Source organism: Telmatherina bonti (genome assembly GCF_933228915.1).
Source record: "Telmatherina bonti genome assembly, chromosome: 2".
NCBI classification, from domain to species: Eukaryota; Metazoa; Chordata; class Actinopteri; order Atheriniformes; family Telmatherinidae; genus Telmatherina; species Telmatherina bonti.
The window spans coordinates 20,815,837-20,836,363 of NC_136620.1; the positions used below are offsets into that span (position 1 = coordinate 20,815,837).

The 20,527-nt window shown below is 38.3% G+C and overlaps 3 protein-coding genes across 3 annotated transcripts in view; 1 reads left to right on the plus strand and 2 right to left on the minus strand.

The window, feature by feature from the left end:
- pik3c2a (phosphatidylinositol-4-phosphate 3-kinase, catalytic subunit type 2 alpha) overlaps positions 1-7,654 on the minus strand; it is a 52,308-nt gene extending 44,654 nt beyond the window's left edge. The window contains exons 1-2 of the mRNA XM_079253801.1: positions 7,597-7,654; positions 2,776-4,022 (exon numbers count right to left, since the gene is read on the minus strand). Of these exons, the coding sequence (XP_079109927.1) occupies positions 2,776-3,939 (1,164 nt within the window). The 5' untranslated portion in view covers positions 3,940-4,022; positions 7,597-7,654. The remainder of the gene's footprint in view (positions 1-2,775; positions 4,023-7,596) is intronic.
- A 1,868-nt stretch (positions 7,655-9,522) lies between these two features.
- Positions 9,523-15,738, plus strand: LOC306767490 (nucleobindin-2-like; the record flags this gene model as incomplete). The annotated part of the gene is made up of 12 exons (XM_079255524.1): positions 9,523-9,660; positions 9,941-10,048; positions 10,145-10,277; positions 11,094-11,197; positions 12,454-12,639; positions 13,523-13,613; positions 13,866-13,924; positions 14,035-14,127; positions 14,499-14,588; positions 14,738-14,908; positions 15,260-15,314; positions 15,626-15,738. The coding sequence occupies 12 exons, from the start codon at positions 9,523-9,525 to the stop codon at positions 15,736-15,738; spliced, it is 1,341 nt and encodes a 446-aa protein (XP_079111650.1).
- A 1,306-nt stretch (positions 15,739-17,044) lies between these two features.
- On the minus strand, positions 17,045-20,286 carry LOC306762249 (uncharacterized protein; the record flags this gene model as incomplete). Its single annotated transcript, XM_079248690.1, is given in 8 exon segments — positions 17,045-17,224; positions 18,403-18,513; positions 18,773-18,790; positions 18,794-18,915; positions 19,301-19,457; positions 19,789-19,855; positions 19,922-20,046; positions 20,134-20,286. Coding segments are annotated over 8 exon segments (933 nt in total).
- Positions 20,287-20,527: the final 241 nt, after the last annotated feature.

Sequence of the window (20,527 nt, forward strand, 5' to 3'; positions counted from 1 at the left end):
TTTGAGAGGCAATGTTCTGACAGACATTTGTCTGAAAAGACAGATGCCTTTACATCAAATATATCAGTTTATGCAACTTGCAGCCACAATACAGCTCAAAGCCGTATATAAATGTATGCTGCTTTATTGTTGACTTTATATATATATATATATATATATATATATATATATATATATATATATATATAAATAAACAGAGGACTTTTATGTTTTAATGGTCAAAAAAAGAGCCAATTTCTTCAAACCATTTAAAAACTTTTTTTTTTTTTCACTGACAACAATAACCTCTCCCTTCACACCCTTAAAATAATCCTTTGCCACTGTTGGGGCAAATATTGATGCATAGATTAAAAGGTGGTGGGACATACCTTATACAAAATTAAAAAGAAGAAGAAGTTGTTTTTTTTTAAACCTGATCTCATGGGAGTTTCTGTCAGATCTGTGAAATTTACATTGTCTATGCAACACAGAGCTTGACACGTCTTCCTCTGCTGAGCTCTGTCATTTATGTAAGATGACAGTCTCAATGCAAATAGAGACTGTAGTAACCGCTTCATGTAGCCAGTACAGTTTAAAGTCTACCTTTATTCCATCATTCTCGATCTTTCCAAAATCCTACCAATTTTCTTTTATTCCCTTTTAATACTCATTACCTTTAGAATAGCTATGTTAGTCATTTTGTATCACACTACCATTTTTCCCCACACTGAACATTTAAATCTGTTGTTCTAAATAATATAACTTTTGCAGACTTATCCTTGGGCAGGTACAGAAGTGTATACCCCCTACTTGAGTCTAAACACTAAGTCAAAATTGCTTAAAGTGCAACACAAGGTACCAAAAGTTCAGTTAATATAGTATTACCCTTTCCTATGCTTCCACAGGAATTGGGATGGCACAGCAACTCGTAGGGGTGGTTTTGTAAGAGCATTCGGTTGTTGCTGTACAGCAGACCTGTACAGACGTGCTCCTGTTTATGATAGAATGGATGCCAGCAGATGGAACGGGGGGGGGGGGGGGGGGGGGGCGCAAAACCATGTCTGACACACACTAAACTATGTTGGGTTCAAATTAACCAAACCATGTCTGACACACACTAAACTATGTTGGGTTCAAATTAACCAACATAGTAGTCTCAGCATCAAATATATTTGAATTGAGACACAACATATAGACTAGAGTAAACAAGGAATGTTGCATCTTAGCAAGAAAAAAAACATTCCTTAACCCTGAAAGACACATCTGGGTTTACAGACTGGACAAGCTGCCTTTGATCAGGATTAATTTGTAAGTCTGAAGTCCTAAATATGGACCTGAGAGATCCTATAGAATAGTCCACTTAAACTGCACTTGGATTGTGTTTTTAGGACTTTTTAAAAACTGAAATGTACCACAATTATTCCCAACAACCATCATCAAATTACATCACATTGTTTTGGTTTCCTGCCACCATAAAAAAAAAGTCTGAAAACAGAAAGGTTCGTCCAGTGTTGTAAGGCTAATTATCACCTTGGTATGAGCAACAGGCCACAGAGCCAGATTGTTGAGTCATGACAATTGTAAACACAATAAGCAGGAAGTGGGTGTAAACAGAAACACCAGGGAAAAAAATAGCATCAAACAGAACTGCTTGGCTAGTCCTTAAACTCAAAGTCACAATTCAATGCAGTTTATTTCTAGTCCAACTATTCCTGTAGCTTGTACTCTGGCAGTACATGTATTCAAAAATGGTAAATGCATGTTAATATATAGACTTAGTACTCATCACTTATGAAACTTTCAAGGGTTTTTTAATTCTATTACAAGAGATAACTTTTGGTTAGCCTGAGTGCCAGATACTAATTAAAGAAGAAGACATAATAATGCATTTTTAATTGGCTGAGAGCCACTTAGCATGGCTGACATGCTTGCCTTGTGTAATCACTTTAGTTCAAAATGATAAGCCAAATAACAGATGGTTGTTCTTTTGTCAGAGGAGCAAAAATGAAAATAAAATAGAGGCAACAATATCACATGCCATTTGCCCAAAGCGCTGTCCCAGATGAATGCTCTAAATATTAATCTCAGGAATCTAGATCACTTGTATTCCATGGAAGAATCAATTAATCACAAAATGTGGTTGAGAGCAAACTGTGGGGTGACACAGTGTTTATCTAATCACGAAGGAGCACTTAAAAGGAGGGAGCAGAAGTGAAGAAGATGCTTTGCTTGTGCATCTGAATGGTTGAAGAATATATTGTATGCAGTTATCACCAATGCACTGATGAGTGTTGCAACTGATCCAGAAGATCTGCCACAATCTGTTCTGAATCACCTTGGTCTCCCTAATCTTTGGAGAGCTATGGGTTTATTTCCTCTTTGTTCTGCATTAAATAAATTACTGTATGTTTTGAGCAATTTGGGAAATGGCACTTACCCATTTAAAGTGCATGGCAGCATTTTGGCTATATAATACTACAATATGACAAAATAGGTGGTTCTGTGTGGTTGTAAGTCAAACAAAGTTGTTTTCACGCCAATATTCAATGTTGAAAAGAGCACCACTCCAGTTGCTGGGAAACCCCACCCCCCGCAAACCACAAAACATGGGAAATACATGACATGTCCTTTAAAAAACTTGACCTACATTAATGCATGGTTAGAGCTGATGAATGACCAGTTGTCCCTAACCTAATCTGATTTTCTCAAAAGTGTGAAATTTTAAAACTTGAAACAGATTCTGATTCAAGCACTGCAAAAGGTGCTAAACTGATTGCCTGCTTAACATGTTCTTACCTGATTGTTAAGTTTGTGCGGGGAGGAAGCCCCATGGATGTTCAGTGAGTGACTCCTAGTGACAGGTGCCCCAGTTGATGCTCTCCTGTGCTGTGATCGAACTGCCAATGATAATTTTCCCTCAAGAGGGGGACAACTACTATCACTGTTCCCTTCAGTCTCAAGTACTGCATCCCATGGATCTCCTGCAGTAACTCCTGGTACTGTCTGTCCAGCACCTCCCAATGCCTGGGTAACTTCCTCATTCTCAGCTTTACGCTTTGTAAGAGGGTCCAGATCTAACCAGTCAAAGCGACTGATTTGAGATGCTTCAATCGCTTCTGGCTGCTGTGGTGGTGGGTTAGGTGCCAGAGAGGCTGTGCCTGCTTGAGAAGAATCTAGGTCAGTGCTGGCTGATCTGCCGTTCTTCAAGTATTCCGAGGTGCTGGCAATCTTGTCAAACAGTTTGGCCATCTCTGGGTTTACAGGTGGTTGTTGAAAGACCATGGTTGCAGCAGGTTGAATGGGAGTGAAAGCCATGAAGGATGGCTGCTGTGCCGGCAGGGTCATGAAGGGTGACATGGCTGGAGTGAAACCATTTTGAAATGTGCCGGGTTTGGGAAATGGAGCTGAGGGAAAAATTGGGGTGGGCTGATGGGTTGGAGTGGACACACTGGAACTCGATGGGGTGGACAGCACAGATGTCCACTGGCTGCTCTGGAATGGCGAGGAGCTAAAGGCATAGCCTCCAGGGTAGGAGGCACTAAGGTTGAATTCCAGAAGTGACGGGGAGCGGGAAGCCCGGTTATTAACTCCAAAGTTTTCATCGAGCAGAAGTTTTTCCAGCTCCTCCTTGGTCAGCTTGTGCACATCGATATCTCTGAACTTGTCCTGTTCTGCCTGTTTCTTGGTCTCTGGGAAGACAATGAGGTCCTTGTCAGGTTTATTCATAAAGGGTGAAGGTTTAGGAGCAGTAGTGGTAGATTTTACTAGTTTTGGTTTTGAGGAAGATGAAGATGCTCCAGATGAGGATGAAGATGCTGAAGTTGAAAAAGTGTGTCTCTTCTCCCTTTGCAATTTAGCTAAAGCCTCTTCTTCCATGCGAAGTGCTTCCTCTTTACCCACAACCCCCTTTGACTGGGGGACATCCATCTTGAACCCATCACTACTTGATATCTGGGCCATTCTATCAAGTGGAATGATCCATAAGTATAACAACTTTTTAAGTCAGTGTGGCCAAGAGGGTTGCAGAGCAAAGTGTTAAACACCTAAAAACAAAACAAAAAAAGTTATATTTTGAATAAATGGCATCAAAAAAGAAAACTACACAAAGTATCAATCACATAACTGAAGTATAACTAATAACTGCGCAGCAATACATCAAATGGCAATAATGCATGTTTGTTGCTCTGAGCACATTTTGATTGCTTATTGATCAACTCCTATTTCTCACATATTCACAGCCAACAGTTATCTGCTTTGAAGTGAGGGGTGTCAGGTTGGTCAGATAGCTGGCATGTGCTTCAAAACCAGTGTTCCCATCATATTCAAACTCACTCACAAACTCCCTCTTCTTTCTGTCATCAATGTATGTGCCATTTATATTTATAGGTAATTGATCAAATGTGATATTTTATTTTTGATAAATAAGAAAACATTGTAGCAAAGAGTGTTTTGTCACTCTAAAATGACACAGTGCCTTCTCAAAGCAGCCATTGAACAATCACAGCCCAAGGGTTGAGTGAGTTCCTTCTCTCCCCAGGCGTCACTGGCCTCTCCTGAGCTTCCCCTCCCATTGTGGTGGAGAAGGCTGGCTGTGCTGGGGCTCAGGCTAGCCTAACACTATTGTGCAGCTGAGGAATTTGGCATGCTAAACAGCCCAACGGGTCTCTCTCTTCCTCAGGCTTTTTCCCACTCTGTTAGCATTATGTTAGTGTCACAGCCCAAGATTGTCTTATCAGCTGTGCGGACACCAGCAGGCTCTGACAATGTGGCTGCATTCATTAAGCATTTGACTAGGAGAACTTGGTGTCGACTTCGCCAAGTACACAGCTTGGAGAAATTAGCGTATGAAGAAAGGTCATCATCTTTTGGTCTGTAGTGTCAATGATGGCTTTATTCTTTGCAGTAACGGCATCTCTTCTGTCAGAAGATCTGGACATGACTGATTCTGACTAACTGGAGCTTATTATTATTATCTATCAATTTAAAGGACAAAGCCTCTTAACCGGCATGTTTTAACATACTGAACACTAATCAGTAGCTACTTCTTTACAACCCTGGGTCTATAACCATGGGTCAGACTAACTATGAATATAGGTGAAATTCATAATCACTTTAGTTTTTGTCAAATGTTTTGCATTCTTGATCATTAAAGATAAAAAAAAAAATCTAGCCATCATACTTACATACTTATATACATTGTTCTTATTGTGGCCCGATGACAGTCATATTACTGAATTAAAGCTACTATTTTAAAAAAACACAACCAAAACATAAGACCCCAAGACACGATTTCCATATGCTTTAAACCCATATATGTCAATAGGAGACAAAAAAAAAAAGTGATGTCTGATGCCCTGTTCTGAAGACTTTAATGCAATGCATGAGCATGACATTAAAACTACTGACACTTCTAGACTAAAATGTGGATATAAAATCAACAACAAATAGAATTCAAGGAATCTGGGGAATTTCCAGATAGAACCGCATCGCGTTCGTAACCCCATGACATGCAATTCACTTTGATGAATTGGTGGTGCAGTGGTTAGCACTGTTGCCTCACCGCAAGATGGTTCCCAGTTCAAATCTCATCTAGGGCCTTTCCATGTGTTGTTTACATGTTCTCCTTGTGTGTGTGTGTGTGTGAGTTCTTTCTGGATACTCCAGCTTCCTCCCACAGTTCGAAACATGCATATGAGGTGATCCGGCAATTCAAAATTGACCCAAAGACTAAGTGTTTGTCCCAGAGTTAGTCCTATGATGGTATGGCAGTGGTTCCAAACCTATTTACCTTGAAGGCACCCTTCTTGCACATATTAAAAAGCCATGGACCCCCTGCCGACACCATCCTGAAACAATGTTTGGATTTATGCTTTCAAAAGTGATATTGTCATCATAAATAATGTTTTCTGGCTTAGCCCTGTCCTTCAATAAAGCCAAACTTGAATGTACAACATAGAGCATGACGTTTTTATTTTCTTTCTTAAAATAGGGACTATGTGTTGACATTAATCTCAATGGCTCTGAATGTTCAAAGCCTCAAGGGCCCTTTGTGCTCTTTGGTGGACCCCCTTGGGGGGTCCCAGACCCCAGTTTGGGAACCAGTGGTCTATGGTGTACCTCTTCTCTCACCCTAAAGTAGCTGGGATTACCTACAACTCCCCCTGACACTCTGATTATCATAGCAACACAACATACTGCATACAATGTATGTTTTGCAAAACCTTATTTTTCATTTAAGCTTCATAATTTGGGCACGGTGATATGCATGACTGCTGCTCCAATTTTTTTTTTTTTTTTTTTTTTTAAATCTATGTATTTCAATGTAATTAGAAAAATGTATTTACATTTAGCATGATTTAATTCAGTAAAAGGGATACAGCTGTCAGGAACAGTGCACAAAAGCATAACAAGAGCTTGCTCTACTACTCTGATTTCAAGCCAAATGAGTCGTAGAGTTTTGTTTCCCATAAATGCAAAAGTGCAGATGCTAGCAATACACTATGCAGCTGATCAAAGTGCAGTGCAGCATCTTAAATAAGTAACCAAGTCTTCCGGTTTTGCATTTTTGAAAAAAAATAAATAAATAAAATTAATGGCTCTCAATAGAGGCTAATATGATAAACCTGCTCCATATTTTTTATCCAGGTTTTTTGTCCACAGACTATCGTAGACAGATCATGTCTGCAAGGACAAACTGAACACAAAACTGACATGATAATGTTGGAGTACTAAGGAGCTGAGATAGCAAGTGGTTCACCTGGCTTGTTGATGACCAATAATTCTTTCAGAATCAGTGTCTGCAAACCCATAAAAAGTAGAAAAAACTCCTTGTCACCTACAAATTAAACAGACTCTTTTATCGACAAATTCCAGCAATGCAGTTACTGCCCAAAGTAGCTTGTGTCCGCTCACTCCCTTGTATGGTCATTTATAGATATATTCCAGTGATATAATGTATCTGTGTTGTGTATTCATTTATTTATTTATTAGAATGGAGTAGACACCGCAGAAGATCCAATTGTAGACATGTTAAATTGAGCAACCTTGCGAACCACTCGGCTGATGTTCACCTGACACACAACCTGATGATCTGTTTATTGTCAGTACGCTGTTTTCAACTTATGATCATCTTATAATGCGAGCCATATTGCCATTGACACGATATAATAGCGCTCTTCAAAACATCGTAAAACAATAATTTCTCAAACCAGCCAGATCAGCCGAAACAAAAAGTCACTTTGTGCTACTTTCGGTAGCCCCCTTATTAGATGTTTAACTTTTGACTTTGTTGTATGCTAACTTGGCCGCTAAACCTGCTGAACCTGTAAACACTTTTAGCAAACATCTCGCTCACACTAACGAAAATCCAGCCGCATTTAGCTACACAATGATAACTTGTGTGTCTCTTTCGTGCTTTAAGAGACACTGATTTAATAATTTAAAAGTACCCAGGCAACTGCTTGCTTTGGTCCTGCCAACTAACCACAAGGAGGAAATGCTGGCTCTTTTCAAACGGGGAACGGCTAAATACGACGATGACTTAAAACTTGATTTCGGACATCTACGACCTACAACTTTTGCTCGCAGACTTGTGCAGTTAAAAGGCTTGTTTCTCACCTTTCAGCGGTACGGCGTTTGGAGCCATTTTTCTTGCAGCTGCATTTTTCCATCCACTTGCACAGTGGAGACGTCAGTTCCTGTTGAGGTGTTTGGCGGAGTTTTGGTTGGACAGTGTTGGAAAGCAGCGTTTCTGCTTGGCTGGGTATGGTTTGGGTGAGCATGGAGCGGGAAAGCAGCGCCACAGCGTGGAACAAAACAGACACTGTCCACATCAGAGCAATTAATGTGAATTTTTGTGTGTGTGCAACATTAAAACATAATCACATTTTTATGTAAATAGTTCTGAATCTAAAATACAGACGAATATATCCTTTGACAGAACCAGTTGTAGACAGGGCCGGATTAAAAGTGCACAGGCCCTTGGGCCCAGAGTATTTCAGGGGTCCCCTTCCCCACCACAGCATTGTAAAAAATTGTGAATGATACACTGTAAAACGGCATTTCTAACATCTTTCAGCCATTGGTACCAACTACAGTACAGTAGACACTGTGGTATAACTATCTGGCTTTTATGTACATTTTGTTTCATGTTCAAACTGCTGGTATATGCCCTACATGGACCCCGAGTGGACATGGGCCCCTAGTGCTGTGCCCATAATGCCCATTGGATAATCCGGCCTTGGTTGTAGGTCTACGATTATTTACATTAGTTTGGTTGGTAAAGGTGGATTTTTACATATTTCTGTTGCTGTTGTTTTAAAAATGAAATGCCTCTCTCATTTGCAGATCAAATAAACCTATATATGAATATTATCTCTCTCCCTTGTTTTTTTTTAAATTTTTTAAATTTTTGAGTTATTAAAGTGAGAACATTTGATAAACAGTTTGATTCAATTTTTAATAACCTTATATTTATTCAGGCAATTTTCTTATTTTGTTAGATGACACTTATTACATGAGTGCAATCTGAGGAATATAAATCTGAGGACCTGTAATCAAGTTTTAATCTGAAAATGATTATTTATTGTCATGAACCTTGAGCCCGCCCCTGGCCGGGGTTGACTGAACGCCACGTACAGTTTGGTTCAACGTACCTTTAAGCGGCTTTTTTATTTCGACATCATGTAATTGGCAGGCGTAGCGTCCAATCAGCATTCAACGCGACTGTTTTATAAAGAAAGTATACTTCAACTATCCAATAGGAGCGGTTAAGGCGGGACGTTGCCATGGTGAACACAGCCTTTTTTTCAGTAGGTTGTGGCTACCTGAGGCTTGTGGTAGATAGATGACAGCTGTAAACAAGGTCCGCAGAATCCCAGGCACTTCGAGTAGCACTTAACGGTGAAAGCCCGGGTAGAAATAAAGAGCCCAAGGTAAGCGCCATTTAGCAAACAGCCTGAGTGTTGTTTTACTTGCAATTTAATTAATTAAGTTTTTCTGTATGATTCTGCTTGGATTGGGTCTTCTCCAGCTCTACGGGATAATGAATTAGCTATCACACCACCACACAATCCTCACTAAACAAGGCGTTCAGTTAGCATGGTTTTTTTTTTTGTTTGGTTTTTTTTTTTTAAATTTATTTTGAATGACAGGTCTTCAATTATTAAACCACGAGGCTCTAATAAAAGAGCTTTTTAAACTAAAATCTCCCAGTCTTTATCCAGCAAACACAGCTCAGACCTGTTTTTCGGAGTGTGGCGTTTGAGATTAGGACTAACTTGCATAACCCCATCCCTATTTCGTATCTATTTGAAGTTATGGCTTTTGCTCATTTGACAATGGTTGGGAAACCAAGGGTGGTGTCGTATGAAAAGGTGAAGGTCTTTTCTGACTTTGCTCTGCATCCAGCCACTAAATTGAAGAAAGGAAAGAAAAACTTAATTAAAGATGCACCATCTTCAGGTAAAATGACAAAATAAAAGAAAAAACTGTGAAACCTTATCTACTCTATTTTCCTCTTTCCTTTTGGTCTTGCTTAACTAGATGTTGAAAAGCAAAGCACTGGCCCGTTGTGGGCTGGTTCTGCTGAGTTTGTGGTTGTGTATCCACTCAGTGCCTATCAATGTGGACAAGGCCAAAGACAAGCCTGAGGTTGAGGAACTGGAGCCACCCAGGAGTGCTGTGAGTCATCAGTACTTTGTCTGATACAGGGATATCATACTTACATTGAGGTCTTAGAAACACAAAACAGAAAAAGAGCTTGCATCAGACAATGTAAATAAGAAGTGCACCTACTTGTGAGTAAAAGGCTGGTGGAAAAACAAACAAAAGCAGCATCTGTTTTGATAGTGTGTTTGAACATTAGTATATATTACCAAGAGTTAAATTACCCAGAAGCAATTTGTAAGACCCTAATTGCCGCCAGGCATTAACAAAGTATGGGCTTTGGTCTGTTTCTCAGGACACTGGACTGCACTATGACCGTTACCTCAGGGAAGTCATTGATTACCTTGAAAAAGACCCCCATTTTAGAGAAAAGCTGAAAAGTGCCAATATGGACGACATCAAGGTACATACTCACAAAGCAGCCTAAGTTTTGCTAAGCAGTCTATTGACTTTTAAGAACTTTTAATTTACCTCTACTGTGTTAACTCTCGACTTGCAGCAAGGTAAACTTTCCAAAGAGTTGGACTTTGTACAGCATAATTTTCGCACAAAGCTTGACGAGTTGAAAAGGGAGGAGATGAACAGGCTGCGGATGCTCATCAAAGCCAAACATGACATGCAGGAGGGGAATGGTGAGTATTTGGCTCTTGTTGATGATGTGTTACTCACAGACTTACAATTTCATAAAATCCTCCTTAATATAAGTCTGTTTTTATTTATTTTTTTATATTAGGTACTTTTTATTTATTTTAGTTCATTTATTAGATCCAGTTTTGCTGCAGCTAAAGGGAATCCAAGTAACTAACTGTACCTGATTAAACTTTATACACATGCACACATACACACACACACACACACACACACATATATATATATATATATATATATATATATATATATATATATATATATATATATATATATAGAGATAGATAGATGGATGGATAGATGGAGATAGATAGATGGATGGATATAGATATATGGCAATGAAAAATGACCTCTGACAGCATGTCTATATGTGATTTTCTGGTGTAGGAGATGTTTTGGTCATTTCTGCTCAGCTTCAGGAAGTGAAGAATGAAATATTGAGGCGATAGCTCGCCATTTGATAAACAGATGTGAAGTCAAGCTTTTTGTGTTATTTAACTTATTACCAGAATAAGTTTAATTTAATAGTTGAATAAATGAAGCCTCTTCCTTCCTCTAGCACAGTTAGTTGTCATCTCTCAAAGAAAAGTAGTAGCTTGAAATGTCAATGAAAGTGCAAGGAAAGTTCAAGGACCATTTGTGTAACCCTTGTGTAATTTTCTTGAAAGACAGTCACTTAGTGTCTGTGACTGCTGTCTAAATGAAAGGTATTCTTCATTGTTAAGTTCCCAAAGGATAAGTAGACATGACCTGACTGTGGTGCAGTTTAATTATACCAACCATTATTCTCCTCCTTACAGGTCATATATTGGACCATCAGGCCTTGCTGAAACAGTTTGAGCACCTCAACCACATGAATCCAGACACATTCGAGGTGGAGGACTTGAACCGCCTCATCCAATCGGTAGACCTGCACAGCACATCCACACACTGCTGGAAGTGCAAATCCTTTTGCACTGTTTGTGATTACTGCAGTGCTTTTGCTTGCATATCAGTGCATCATATCTATAGTTATTACCACATATAAACCGTGGTTTATATTATAGCTATGATTAGTGCTGTTGAGCCTACAAAGAATTACAAGCTTCAATCTCTGAAATTTGTATGTCTGCTTTTTTAGCTCCTCTGACTTTGATTTAAATATAAAGGGTGTTTATAAAGTCTTTTGACAATTTAATAAATTTATTAAAAAACAAAAGAATAGATCATTCTCTGGCAATTATTACAAAAGGGGGAGCAGATATGTAAGTTTATTTTTTGGGGGTTCTATTTTACATACCTCTATCTGTTTTCTTCTGATGTTCTTTGTTGTCCACTCCTCCCTTTATCCAATACTGTCTCCATAACTGTCTTTATGGAAACAGGGACAAATGCACAAATTGGGGGACATGATGGTGACTGATAGCCATAATTATACCTGTAGTTTTTGACTGTGTGGTGTTAATTTTGTGTCAATATACATTGTGCATTTTTTGTTAAACACCAGCCATTTTTGTGGTTCTGTTAAAAACAGGCTTTTTTTTTTTTTTTTTTTTTTTTTTTTAAAAAAAGGGGGGGGGGCACCTGATATACACAAATGAAATGAAATAACTGAAAATATGGAAGAAATTTGATTAATGTATATTAACACCTGTCTTTGGAACACTTTAAAAAAAAAAAAAAAAAAAAAAAAAGCATGTAAAGAGACTTTATGGACACCCAGTAGTACATTAATAGCTTGATGCCATGTTTGGCTGGGGGAGGGCTAGCTAGAGGTAGTTTTTTTTTGTTTGTTTTTTTAAACACATTCCTGTGCAGTAAGAATTATTTGTAAGTCATCTAATTGGGGTTACAATGAAGGCTGTTTCCTGGTTTTTAAAGGACGTGTCCAATGTAGTTTTAATAATTGCTGGGCACCCATTACATTTTGCAAGCATATCAGGGTATGAATTGATACATGTTAAAAGGTTGCACTTAAACAGCAGGAATATGTCAGTAGGATGTAGTCTATAACTGAGCTGAATGCTGCCAAAAGAATCCTGTTCTGTATCAGAGTCCTGTCAGGAACATTTTTGCACCAAATGCTGAGTGACCTAAATATTTTTCTTCATCCTCTACTGATGTCCTGTTGTCAGTTCCAGTAAGTTGCACAACTCTATCATTTTTTATACATGTTTATAGGCAACCAAAGACCTGGAGAACTTTGACAAGGAACGCCATGATGAGTTCAAAAGGTATGAGATGAGGAAGGAGCATGAGAGGAGGATGCGCTTGAACAACATGAATAAGGAGGACCGCGAGAAGGAAGAGCAGCACTATGAAGAGATGAAGAAAAAACATGCCGACCATCCGAAAGTGAACCATCCTGTAAGAAAACCATATTAATGTGGGTCATTAAAAACGTTCGTAGACATAGTACTGTACTACACCCTCTGTCTAGGATTTGAAGTTCTGTCCAGCCAGGTTTTCTGCGTTTTGCTGAGCCAGAGCATTGTTGTTTAGTCAGTGTGAATGAGTGCCAGCATAATGAGGGTGTTCTCACAGTGACATCTTTGTGTGTGAGAGAGGGCTTTTTGTTTCATCTGTCCAAAGGCTACTGCAGAACCAGGCTTTTTTATTCTTGAGACTCATGAATGGTTATTTTCTTAGTGGTAAACCCTCTGCAGTTGCTCTGTCAAGTTTTCTTTCATGGTAGACTTGGATAATGATATGTCTACTTCTTGGAGAGTGGTCTTCACTTGGCCGGATGTTAAAAGGGATGTTTTCTTTACTTTAGAAAGATTAACTCAAAATACATCAGTTTCCTTCTGTGGACAAGGGATATAATAATTACAGATTTACTTGGTGCAATCATTGTCAAATCAATCACAATTTCATAATTATCATGATGAATAATTTATAATTATCATGATTAATATGCATTAAAAAAAATTCACATATGATCTCTGCAAAGTGACAATATTGAGGGATCAATTCACTGTGAAATTAAAAAAAAAAGTGGCATCTCTACTATGGACATGAAGGCTTTTTTATATTTCTTAAAATGTACCATACTGTTAATTTGACCACTCCAAAGATCTGTTTTGTTTCTGCTGCATTATGATGGTTAGTTGGAATTTGAAAACTATTGACTGCCTGTGGTTCCAATTGACACTTGGAACAACCTGCCTGTTTTTATTCTGCCAGCTGATAAGAAAATACTGAAGGAATAAGTCAGTTATCAAATGTGTGTGTGTGTGTGTGTGTCTAGGGCAGTGAAGACCAGCTAAAAGAGGTGTGGCAGGAGGCAGATGGCTTGGACCCAGAAGATTTTGATCCAAGAACCTTTTTCAAAATGCATGGTAACCACAATACAAGTTGATACCCAAGAATGTTATATATATATATATATATATATATATATGTGTGTATGTATGTATGTATGTGTATGGTATGGTTAAGCCATCAGCCTACATTTCTATATATCTAGATATAAAATACAATATAAGATAGATATAAAGTACTTCTTTATTGAAAAGGTGTATTTGTCCTACTATTCCTGTTGTACGTATGAGTGGCATTATATGTTGATTAGAAGTTATTTTGTATTGCAGACAGTAATGGAGATGGCTTCTTCGATGAGAGTGAGCTTGAAGCCCTTTTTACTAAAGAGGTATGTGTTTGTATCATATGTTCTTGTTTTTGTTTTTTTTTTCATTTTACATTTTGAAGCCGTTTTTAAAAGCCAAAAACTCTGTGGGATAATATTTGCGTTTTCTTTAGCTGGAGAAGGTGTACAACCCTCAAAACGAAGAGGATGATATGGTCGAGATGGAGGAAGAGAGACTGAGGATGAGGGAACATGTTATGAATGAGGTGCGCCCCCAGAGTAATACAACATATATGGAGTCTCCAATGTTTTTAAGATCTGATTAGGTCTGGCAAGTACTGGAGCACATCCATGGTTAAATATTTAGTCATTGAAGAGTATCCGTCTATTATCAAGCAATGACACAAATGATTATTTTTAGACAAGGTTTTCCACAGAACTGAAGCTGCGCACAGGCTTGCACACAGATTTGTTCACTCAAAGTGGGAATAACCATGTTGCACAAGTTGCAAACAACAGCAGGAAATCAAGTCCTTGGTTGAAGAGATATAGATGACAGGTTTAAATGTGAGCATAGGCTAATAATTAATCAAGGTAGCCAATACAGAATGAAGCTGTTTCATATGCTTATGTTCAGGTGGACACTAACAAAGACAGGCTTGTGTCACTGAGCGAGTTCATGGCAGCCACCAAGAAGGAGGACTTCTACGAAAAAGATGAATGGGAGGTAAGACCTTGAAATGCGCGAAATTTAAATAATTTGTTTCGGAGCCCAAGTCAAAACTGGCATTCCAAATCCTATTGTGTACTGTTTGATAAAGGTATATTTCAGCATCATGAATGTTGTGATGAAAATCAATTCCCTGATCTCTGCAGACTTTAGATCAAAATCCCCTATACACAGAGGAGGAACTGAGAGAGTACGAGCAACAGCTGACCAACGAAGAGAATGACATCAACAAGAAGTCAGCCGAACTGCAGAAACAGAGGGAGGAACTTGAAAGAAAACAGGAAGAACTTAATGCTCAGAAGATGGGACTAAAGCAGGTAAATTTGGAAAGTTTTGTAGTTGAATTCAAATTTTGGAACTTTTTCCTGTTTTTGCTCTGTACTAACTTGATCGTAATCCATACTTGACATGATTGTTAATGATTTCTGATGGAACAAATATCTTAATCTAATGGCACCTAAATCATTTACTATGTTGTTTCTGAGCTACAACTACATGTTATATTCTAAAGACATTTGGATACAGTGTTGCGAGCTGCTGCCAAGTTTGATGTGAAGTTTTTGTTTAAAAAAATATTTTAACCGTTTTCTTTATTAAAAATAAAAAAAATTAAAAAAGGGAAGGAAAAAAATCATGGTTGTAATGTTTTCTGTGCTTTTCTTTCTCAGGCAATGGAAGAAATGGAAAGAGTTAAAGCTGAGAACCTAAAAGCTGAAACAAAACGTAAGTATGACATTGCAGTTAATGTTATCTGATGGTGATTTACCCATTACCCAAATGACACATCTTGTTCTCTTTTGTAATGTTAGTGGATTTGCTTAAGTAATTAGAAAAAGAATGATCATGATCATGACAAAAAGTAAACAGGTCTGTGTCTTAGTCTCTAATCCTAAAGAGATAGAATACTATTGATTAAACAAAACTGGTCACCCACTCCCTGCTTTTTTCCTGTCTTAAAGGTGGTAACTGTCTATCATCTGCTTCATAACAAATTAATCACAACTCATCAACTTGTGCACTTGTGACTATTGCAGATCCAGTATCACCTGAAACAGAAAGTGGACCAGCACCAGTTGTACCAGCAAACAGCCAGCCACTGCCCCCTGGTCACCAGCAGCAAGATGTACCAGTGCCGGGACACTCTTAGGAGGCCACAACATCTGCTTGTTATGGGTCACCGTGTGCTTGTCTTTGTTTTCTTGGTTCCAGTTTTGTGTTGTTGATATTTCCGAAAGATGTCCTGATGGTTGAAAAAAAAAAAAGCCTAAGCACTATGATCGTATTCGAGAATCTGATTCCATATTTCAGATTTCATGCTAGTGCCAACAGTGGCCCTCACACGACGGCCAAATCAGTTAAGTGGGCCAAACTTGAAATGTGGAGCTGCTCCTGTTTGCTATGTGGACAATCAATCATTTTGTCTTTGTCATTTTCATCATTTACAACAAGTACTCTGCTCTCCATGGGAAATTCTTCGGGGTGAAATAGGGAGGACATCAGCTGGAATAACTGGATGTTTTGTGAACACTGTGACTTGTTATGACTGATACCATCTCTTATAAAAAAAAAACAAAACAAAAAAAACCAATGAAAATGTATTTTCTGGCTGAAAAATAGAGAATTATTGAGAAGAAACATTTAATAAATTGAGTGTTGAAACTATCCTACTGAAATTAAGTTTTGAAAGTAAAAAAAAAAAAAAAAAAAAAAAAAGAAAAAATGCACATTCCTTCCAAATAAGATATTTCTAGCTGTCTTTTGGACCAGACCATGTGATTGCAGAACAGAGGAAGTTACATATGTAAAATGAATAATTCTTTTCAATAACTGTGTCGTTTTAGTGGCATGGGTTCTGAGGTCAAGTATGTGTATCAGTGCTCATGAGTGTGAATGTGTAATTTTTTATGATAAAATATTAGATTTATTTATTCAACTTAAAACCACTGGAAATGAACCTGCAGGAAGATGGTAAAAAATTTGTTACAGGTTGACAATAGAGGGGGGGGGGGGGGGGGTGTAAGTTAAACAGGGGTATGTTCTTAGGGGAGTTCACCCATTTACTTATTTCATGTTTTTTTTAATATATATATTTCTTTAAAGGGGCATTCCAAGAATAACCAAGATTAATTCCAGTTTAGTTTTCTTTACATCCTATTAAAACCAAAAAAAAAAAAAGAAAATCTGTTCATCTTGTTTATTAAGTTCATCAAAATGTTCATGGTTTGAAACACCAATTAAATAAATGAGCTTACAAATGTACCATTTGAATCTTTGCATTGCACAAATTCAGCTCACTGATTAAAAGAAAAACAATCATATTCAAGTCATTGTTAAAAAAGTAAAATCACTGTGACACAAGGTTACATCATATTTGTGACCAAACCACATTTGAATCACAAACTTATTTTTGAAATTTGTGGACAAAACCTTTGAACAAACTGGTGAAAGTGATTTCATTTACTCCCATATGATTCTCTGAGGCGCTCCTCGACGTAGGTGCCTGATGTAATTGGTGGGTATTTGTCTGAGCCATCACAGCAGGTGATGAGAGCCTCATCATCTGGATGGACAAAGAAAGCCAGGGACTGACGTGTGCTGGAGTCTCCAGTAGGCGGCAGTAAAACCCTGTGACACTGTGAAACAAAGACCAATATTATAAACTTAAATGCTTTTTAAACAATGGTTTAAATAATATTTTTAACTACACATCTTTAAAATCAAGATGCAGGTAGTGACAGTATTCGAAAGACTATTACATCACAAATATTGTTGACCAAGGTGAGCAGAAAAGTAAAAGTATGCAAAAATGTTTGGGGCAGGATTTTTAGTTTCTCAGTTTTGGTCGCCCATTCATTAAAAAGAAGGCACTTCAACTATTTTCTTCTTCTTTTAAGTACAATAACAGATTTTCTCGCCTATTAAATCAAACATATGGTATTACTTATTTCTAAAAGACTCAAAAGGTACTTCCAGAAAATATAAGGACAGTGTGTAATTACAATGCAATATGCTACAGTTTCTGCAGACTGTCTCCAGAAACGTGGCACAATCTTCATATGAAAACTCGCTAAAGCCTGATGACAGAAACAAACAACAGTTTCTAAAGAAGAAAAAGGGTGAAAAGTGCTATCCTAAACTCTAGCAGCATTTAAAAGGAGCTAAAAGAACTTATGCTACTTTTCTTCCTGATTAATTATATCACCAAATTCTATTAACTATTTATCCTAGACCTGTTGAATTCAAAAATGCAATTATGTATCTTTATGCAACAAATTTATTTTTGTGTTTATTTTTGCCAAACATCCATCCATCTATCCATTCATCTTCTACCACTGATCCGGGATCGGGTCACAGGGGCAGCAGCCTTAGCAGGGAAGCCCAGATTTCCCTCTCCCCAGCCACATTTGCCAACTCCGTGGGGGGGGGGCATTCCCAGGCCAGCCGAGAGATATAATCCTTCCAGCTTGTTCTGGGTCTTTCCAGGGTCTCCTCCCGGAGGGATGTACCCAGAACACCTCACCAGGGAGGCTTCTAGGAGGCATCCTCACCAGAGGCCTGAGCCACCTCAACTGGCTCCTCTCAAGGAGCAGCAGCTCTACTCTGAGCCCCTGCCGGATGACCGAGCTCCTCACCCTTTCTCTAAAGGAGAGCCCGGCCACCCTGCTGAGGAAACTCATTTCAGCCGCCTGCATAGGAAATTTTGTTCTTTCGGTCACGACCCACAGCTCATGACCATAGGGGAGGGTAGGAACATAGATTGACTGGTTTTAGCCAAACACTTATGACAATTTCATAAATATTCTTCACTCACCACCGAGATATATTGATCACTGGTCCAGCGTTGCATCAGGTCAGCAATGTTGAGGAGGATGGCTCCAGGGACAGACGGAGCAGAGATAAATTCCCCAGAGCAATTACAGACCTTGAAGTTTGCAAGTGACACTATGATTAGATGGCTTAATACATATTTAACCATTTAGTTAGAGGGTAACTGTAATTTAGGTATAATAGAAGGCTAATATATAGTTTGGGCATTAAGTTAAATATAAAGAAAACTGAGGAAGACCAAACAAAAACAATAACTACAACTTGAACTGGATTTCTACACATTTTATGTTTTCATTGAATTATCAAACACTTCTTGTGGGTGTATCTCATTTGTTGATATAGCAAGGTGTTACCTGCAGGCCATCAGAGCCTTAAAACAGTAGAGTGATGCAGCCATAGTCTGAATGCTCTCCACACCGCAGCTGACCATCCCTTGCTGTCTCGCTGTTCACAGGTGGGTAGTAAAGTGCCCGGAGTGCTGTCCCATTGCAATCAGCTGTAGTGGAAACAAAGTAGTATTGTCAGTTTTCTCTCATATGTGGATAAATGTTTGCTTGACTCAAAATTTATTTCTTTTCTGGCAGCATCTTTAAGAAGAAAAAGGCAAAGAAAGGCTTGGAAGTCATGAGGTTCATTATTCATTGGATGCAAGTCTTTTTTATTTCAGTTTTAAAATTATGCTCTTGTTATTTGAATCAATATTATCATATTCTCATAGCACTTAGTAAAGTTTTTCTAAATATAATGCCTCAAATGTTCGAATTTGACTTAAAAATCTGTAAAGAAATTCCCACATCAAAAATCTAAAGTCAGTATCTGGTTATTATGATTATTAATATTAATTTTGTACATCATGTAGACAGTTAATGTGGCAATCATACTTCCTATAAGGTGGTGTCTGCTCAGGAACACATCGGGGTCCAGACCCAGGCTGTGAGCCATTACCCTCAGCACACGGAGACTCAGCTCTTTACAGCGCTGGAAGAAAGTTGTGTGGATCTCCTGGAAACCCATCAAAGCGCCCTTTGATGGCCATTTCTACAGAACAGAGAACAACGGCCTGATTAATACCAGACCTGAAACTGACACTCAAATTGAAATATATAAAGATTTTAGACACCAATCTTTGTGTGTTTTGCTATTTTGAAGCATTGCTTGTTTTGCACTTCTGTACAAATACACTATGTTTGTGGATACTTAAAACTGGCAAATGTATTTATTCATTTGCTTCCAAACACAATGGTGGTTAAGTGATAAGCACTGATTATCTTGTACTTCAGCCTTCCAACTTGAAAAAAAAACCCAACAGGATCAATGTGGACTGTCTTGTGACTGAATGGAAAAAATTGAGTAAAAAGTCAATTCTTACTATGTCAGGGTGAAATGATGCAGTGTTGAATGACTCCTTTAAGCCTGCAGGTTGAGTTGGATTCAACCTAAAAAGGAATTAATTCAAGATCAATTCAATTGTGCAAAATATGAACAAAGTGTCTGTTTCTCACTTCTCACGTTCCAATGGCACCCAGCCGTGGTTGGGATTGTTTGCAAAGGTGCTCCTTTTGAAGGGCTGTTTTAGTTCATCAGGCTGCAGAAAGAATTTCTTGGATATGTCCATAACACGGTTTACCTGCTCAAACAGACCACAGGGGAAAGACGCTTTTTAATTGAAGTACTTTTGACCAACTTACTTGGAGTTTTCTTATGTTGTCCTCACCTCCTCTTGAGTAATACCAGAGTTCTTTAAGAAAACAAAGCCAACTTCCGTGAAAGCCTTTTTCAGCTCTTTACTCAGATAGTTCAGCTGGTCATCATTAATATTTTCCTCATTTAGCCCGTAAGCACTGAAATCCACCATAGGAATGGACATTTTTTGCCTTTAAACCAAACGAAAAATGCGCTTGCAAAAGTAGAAGCAAAAGTTGGGACTGCTGTAAAGTCACGCTACCTTTAATTGACTGTTCAGTCATGTGACATTTTTCAACCAATGGGCTAAAAGGCGACCCTTGAGACGCAAGTAACTTTTCAATTTTGGAAGCGAATTACAGGTGTGTTTTGAAGGTGACAGCTGGTTATAAGGATGATCTAACATTTCAGCTGGTTGAACTCGG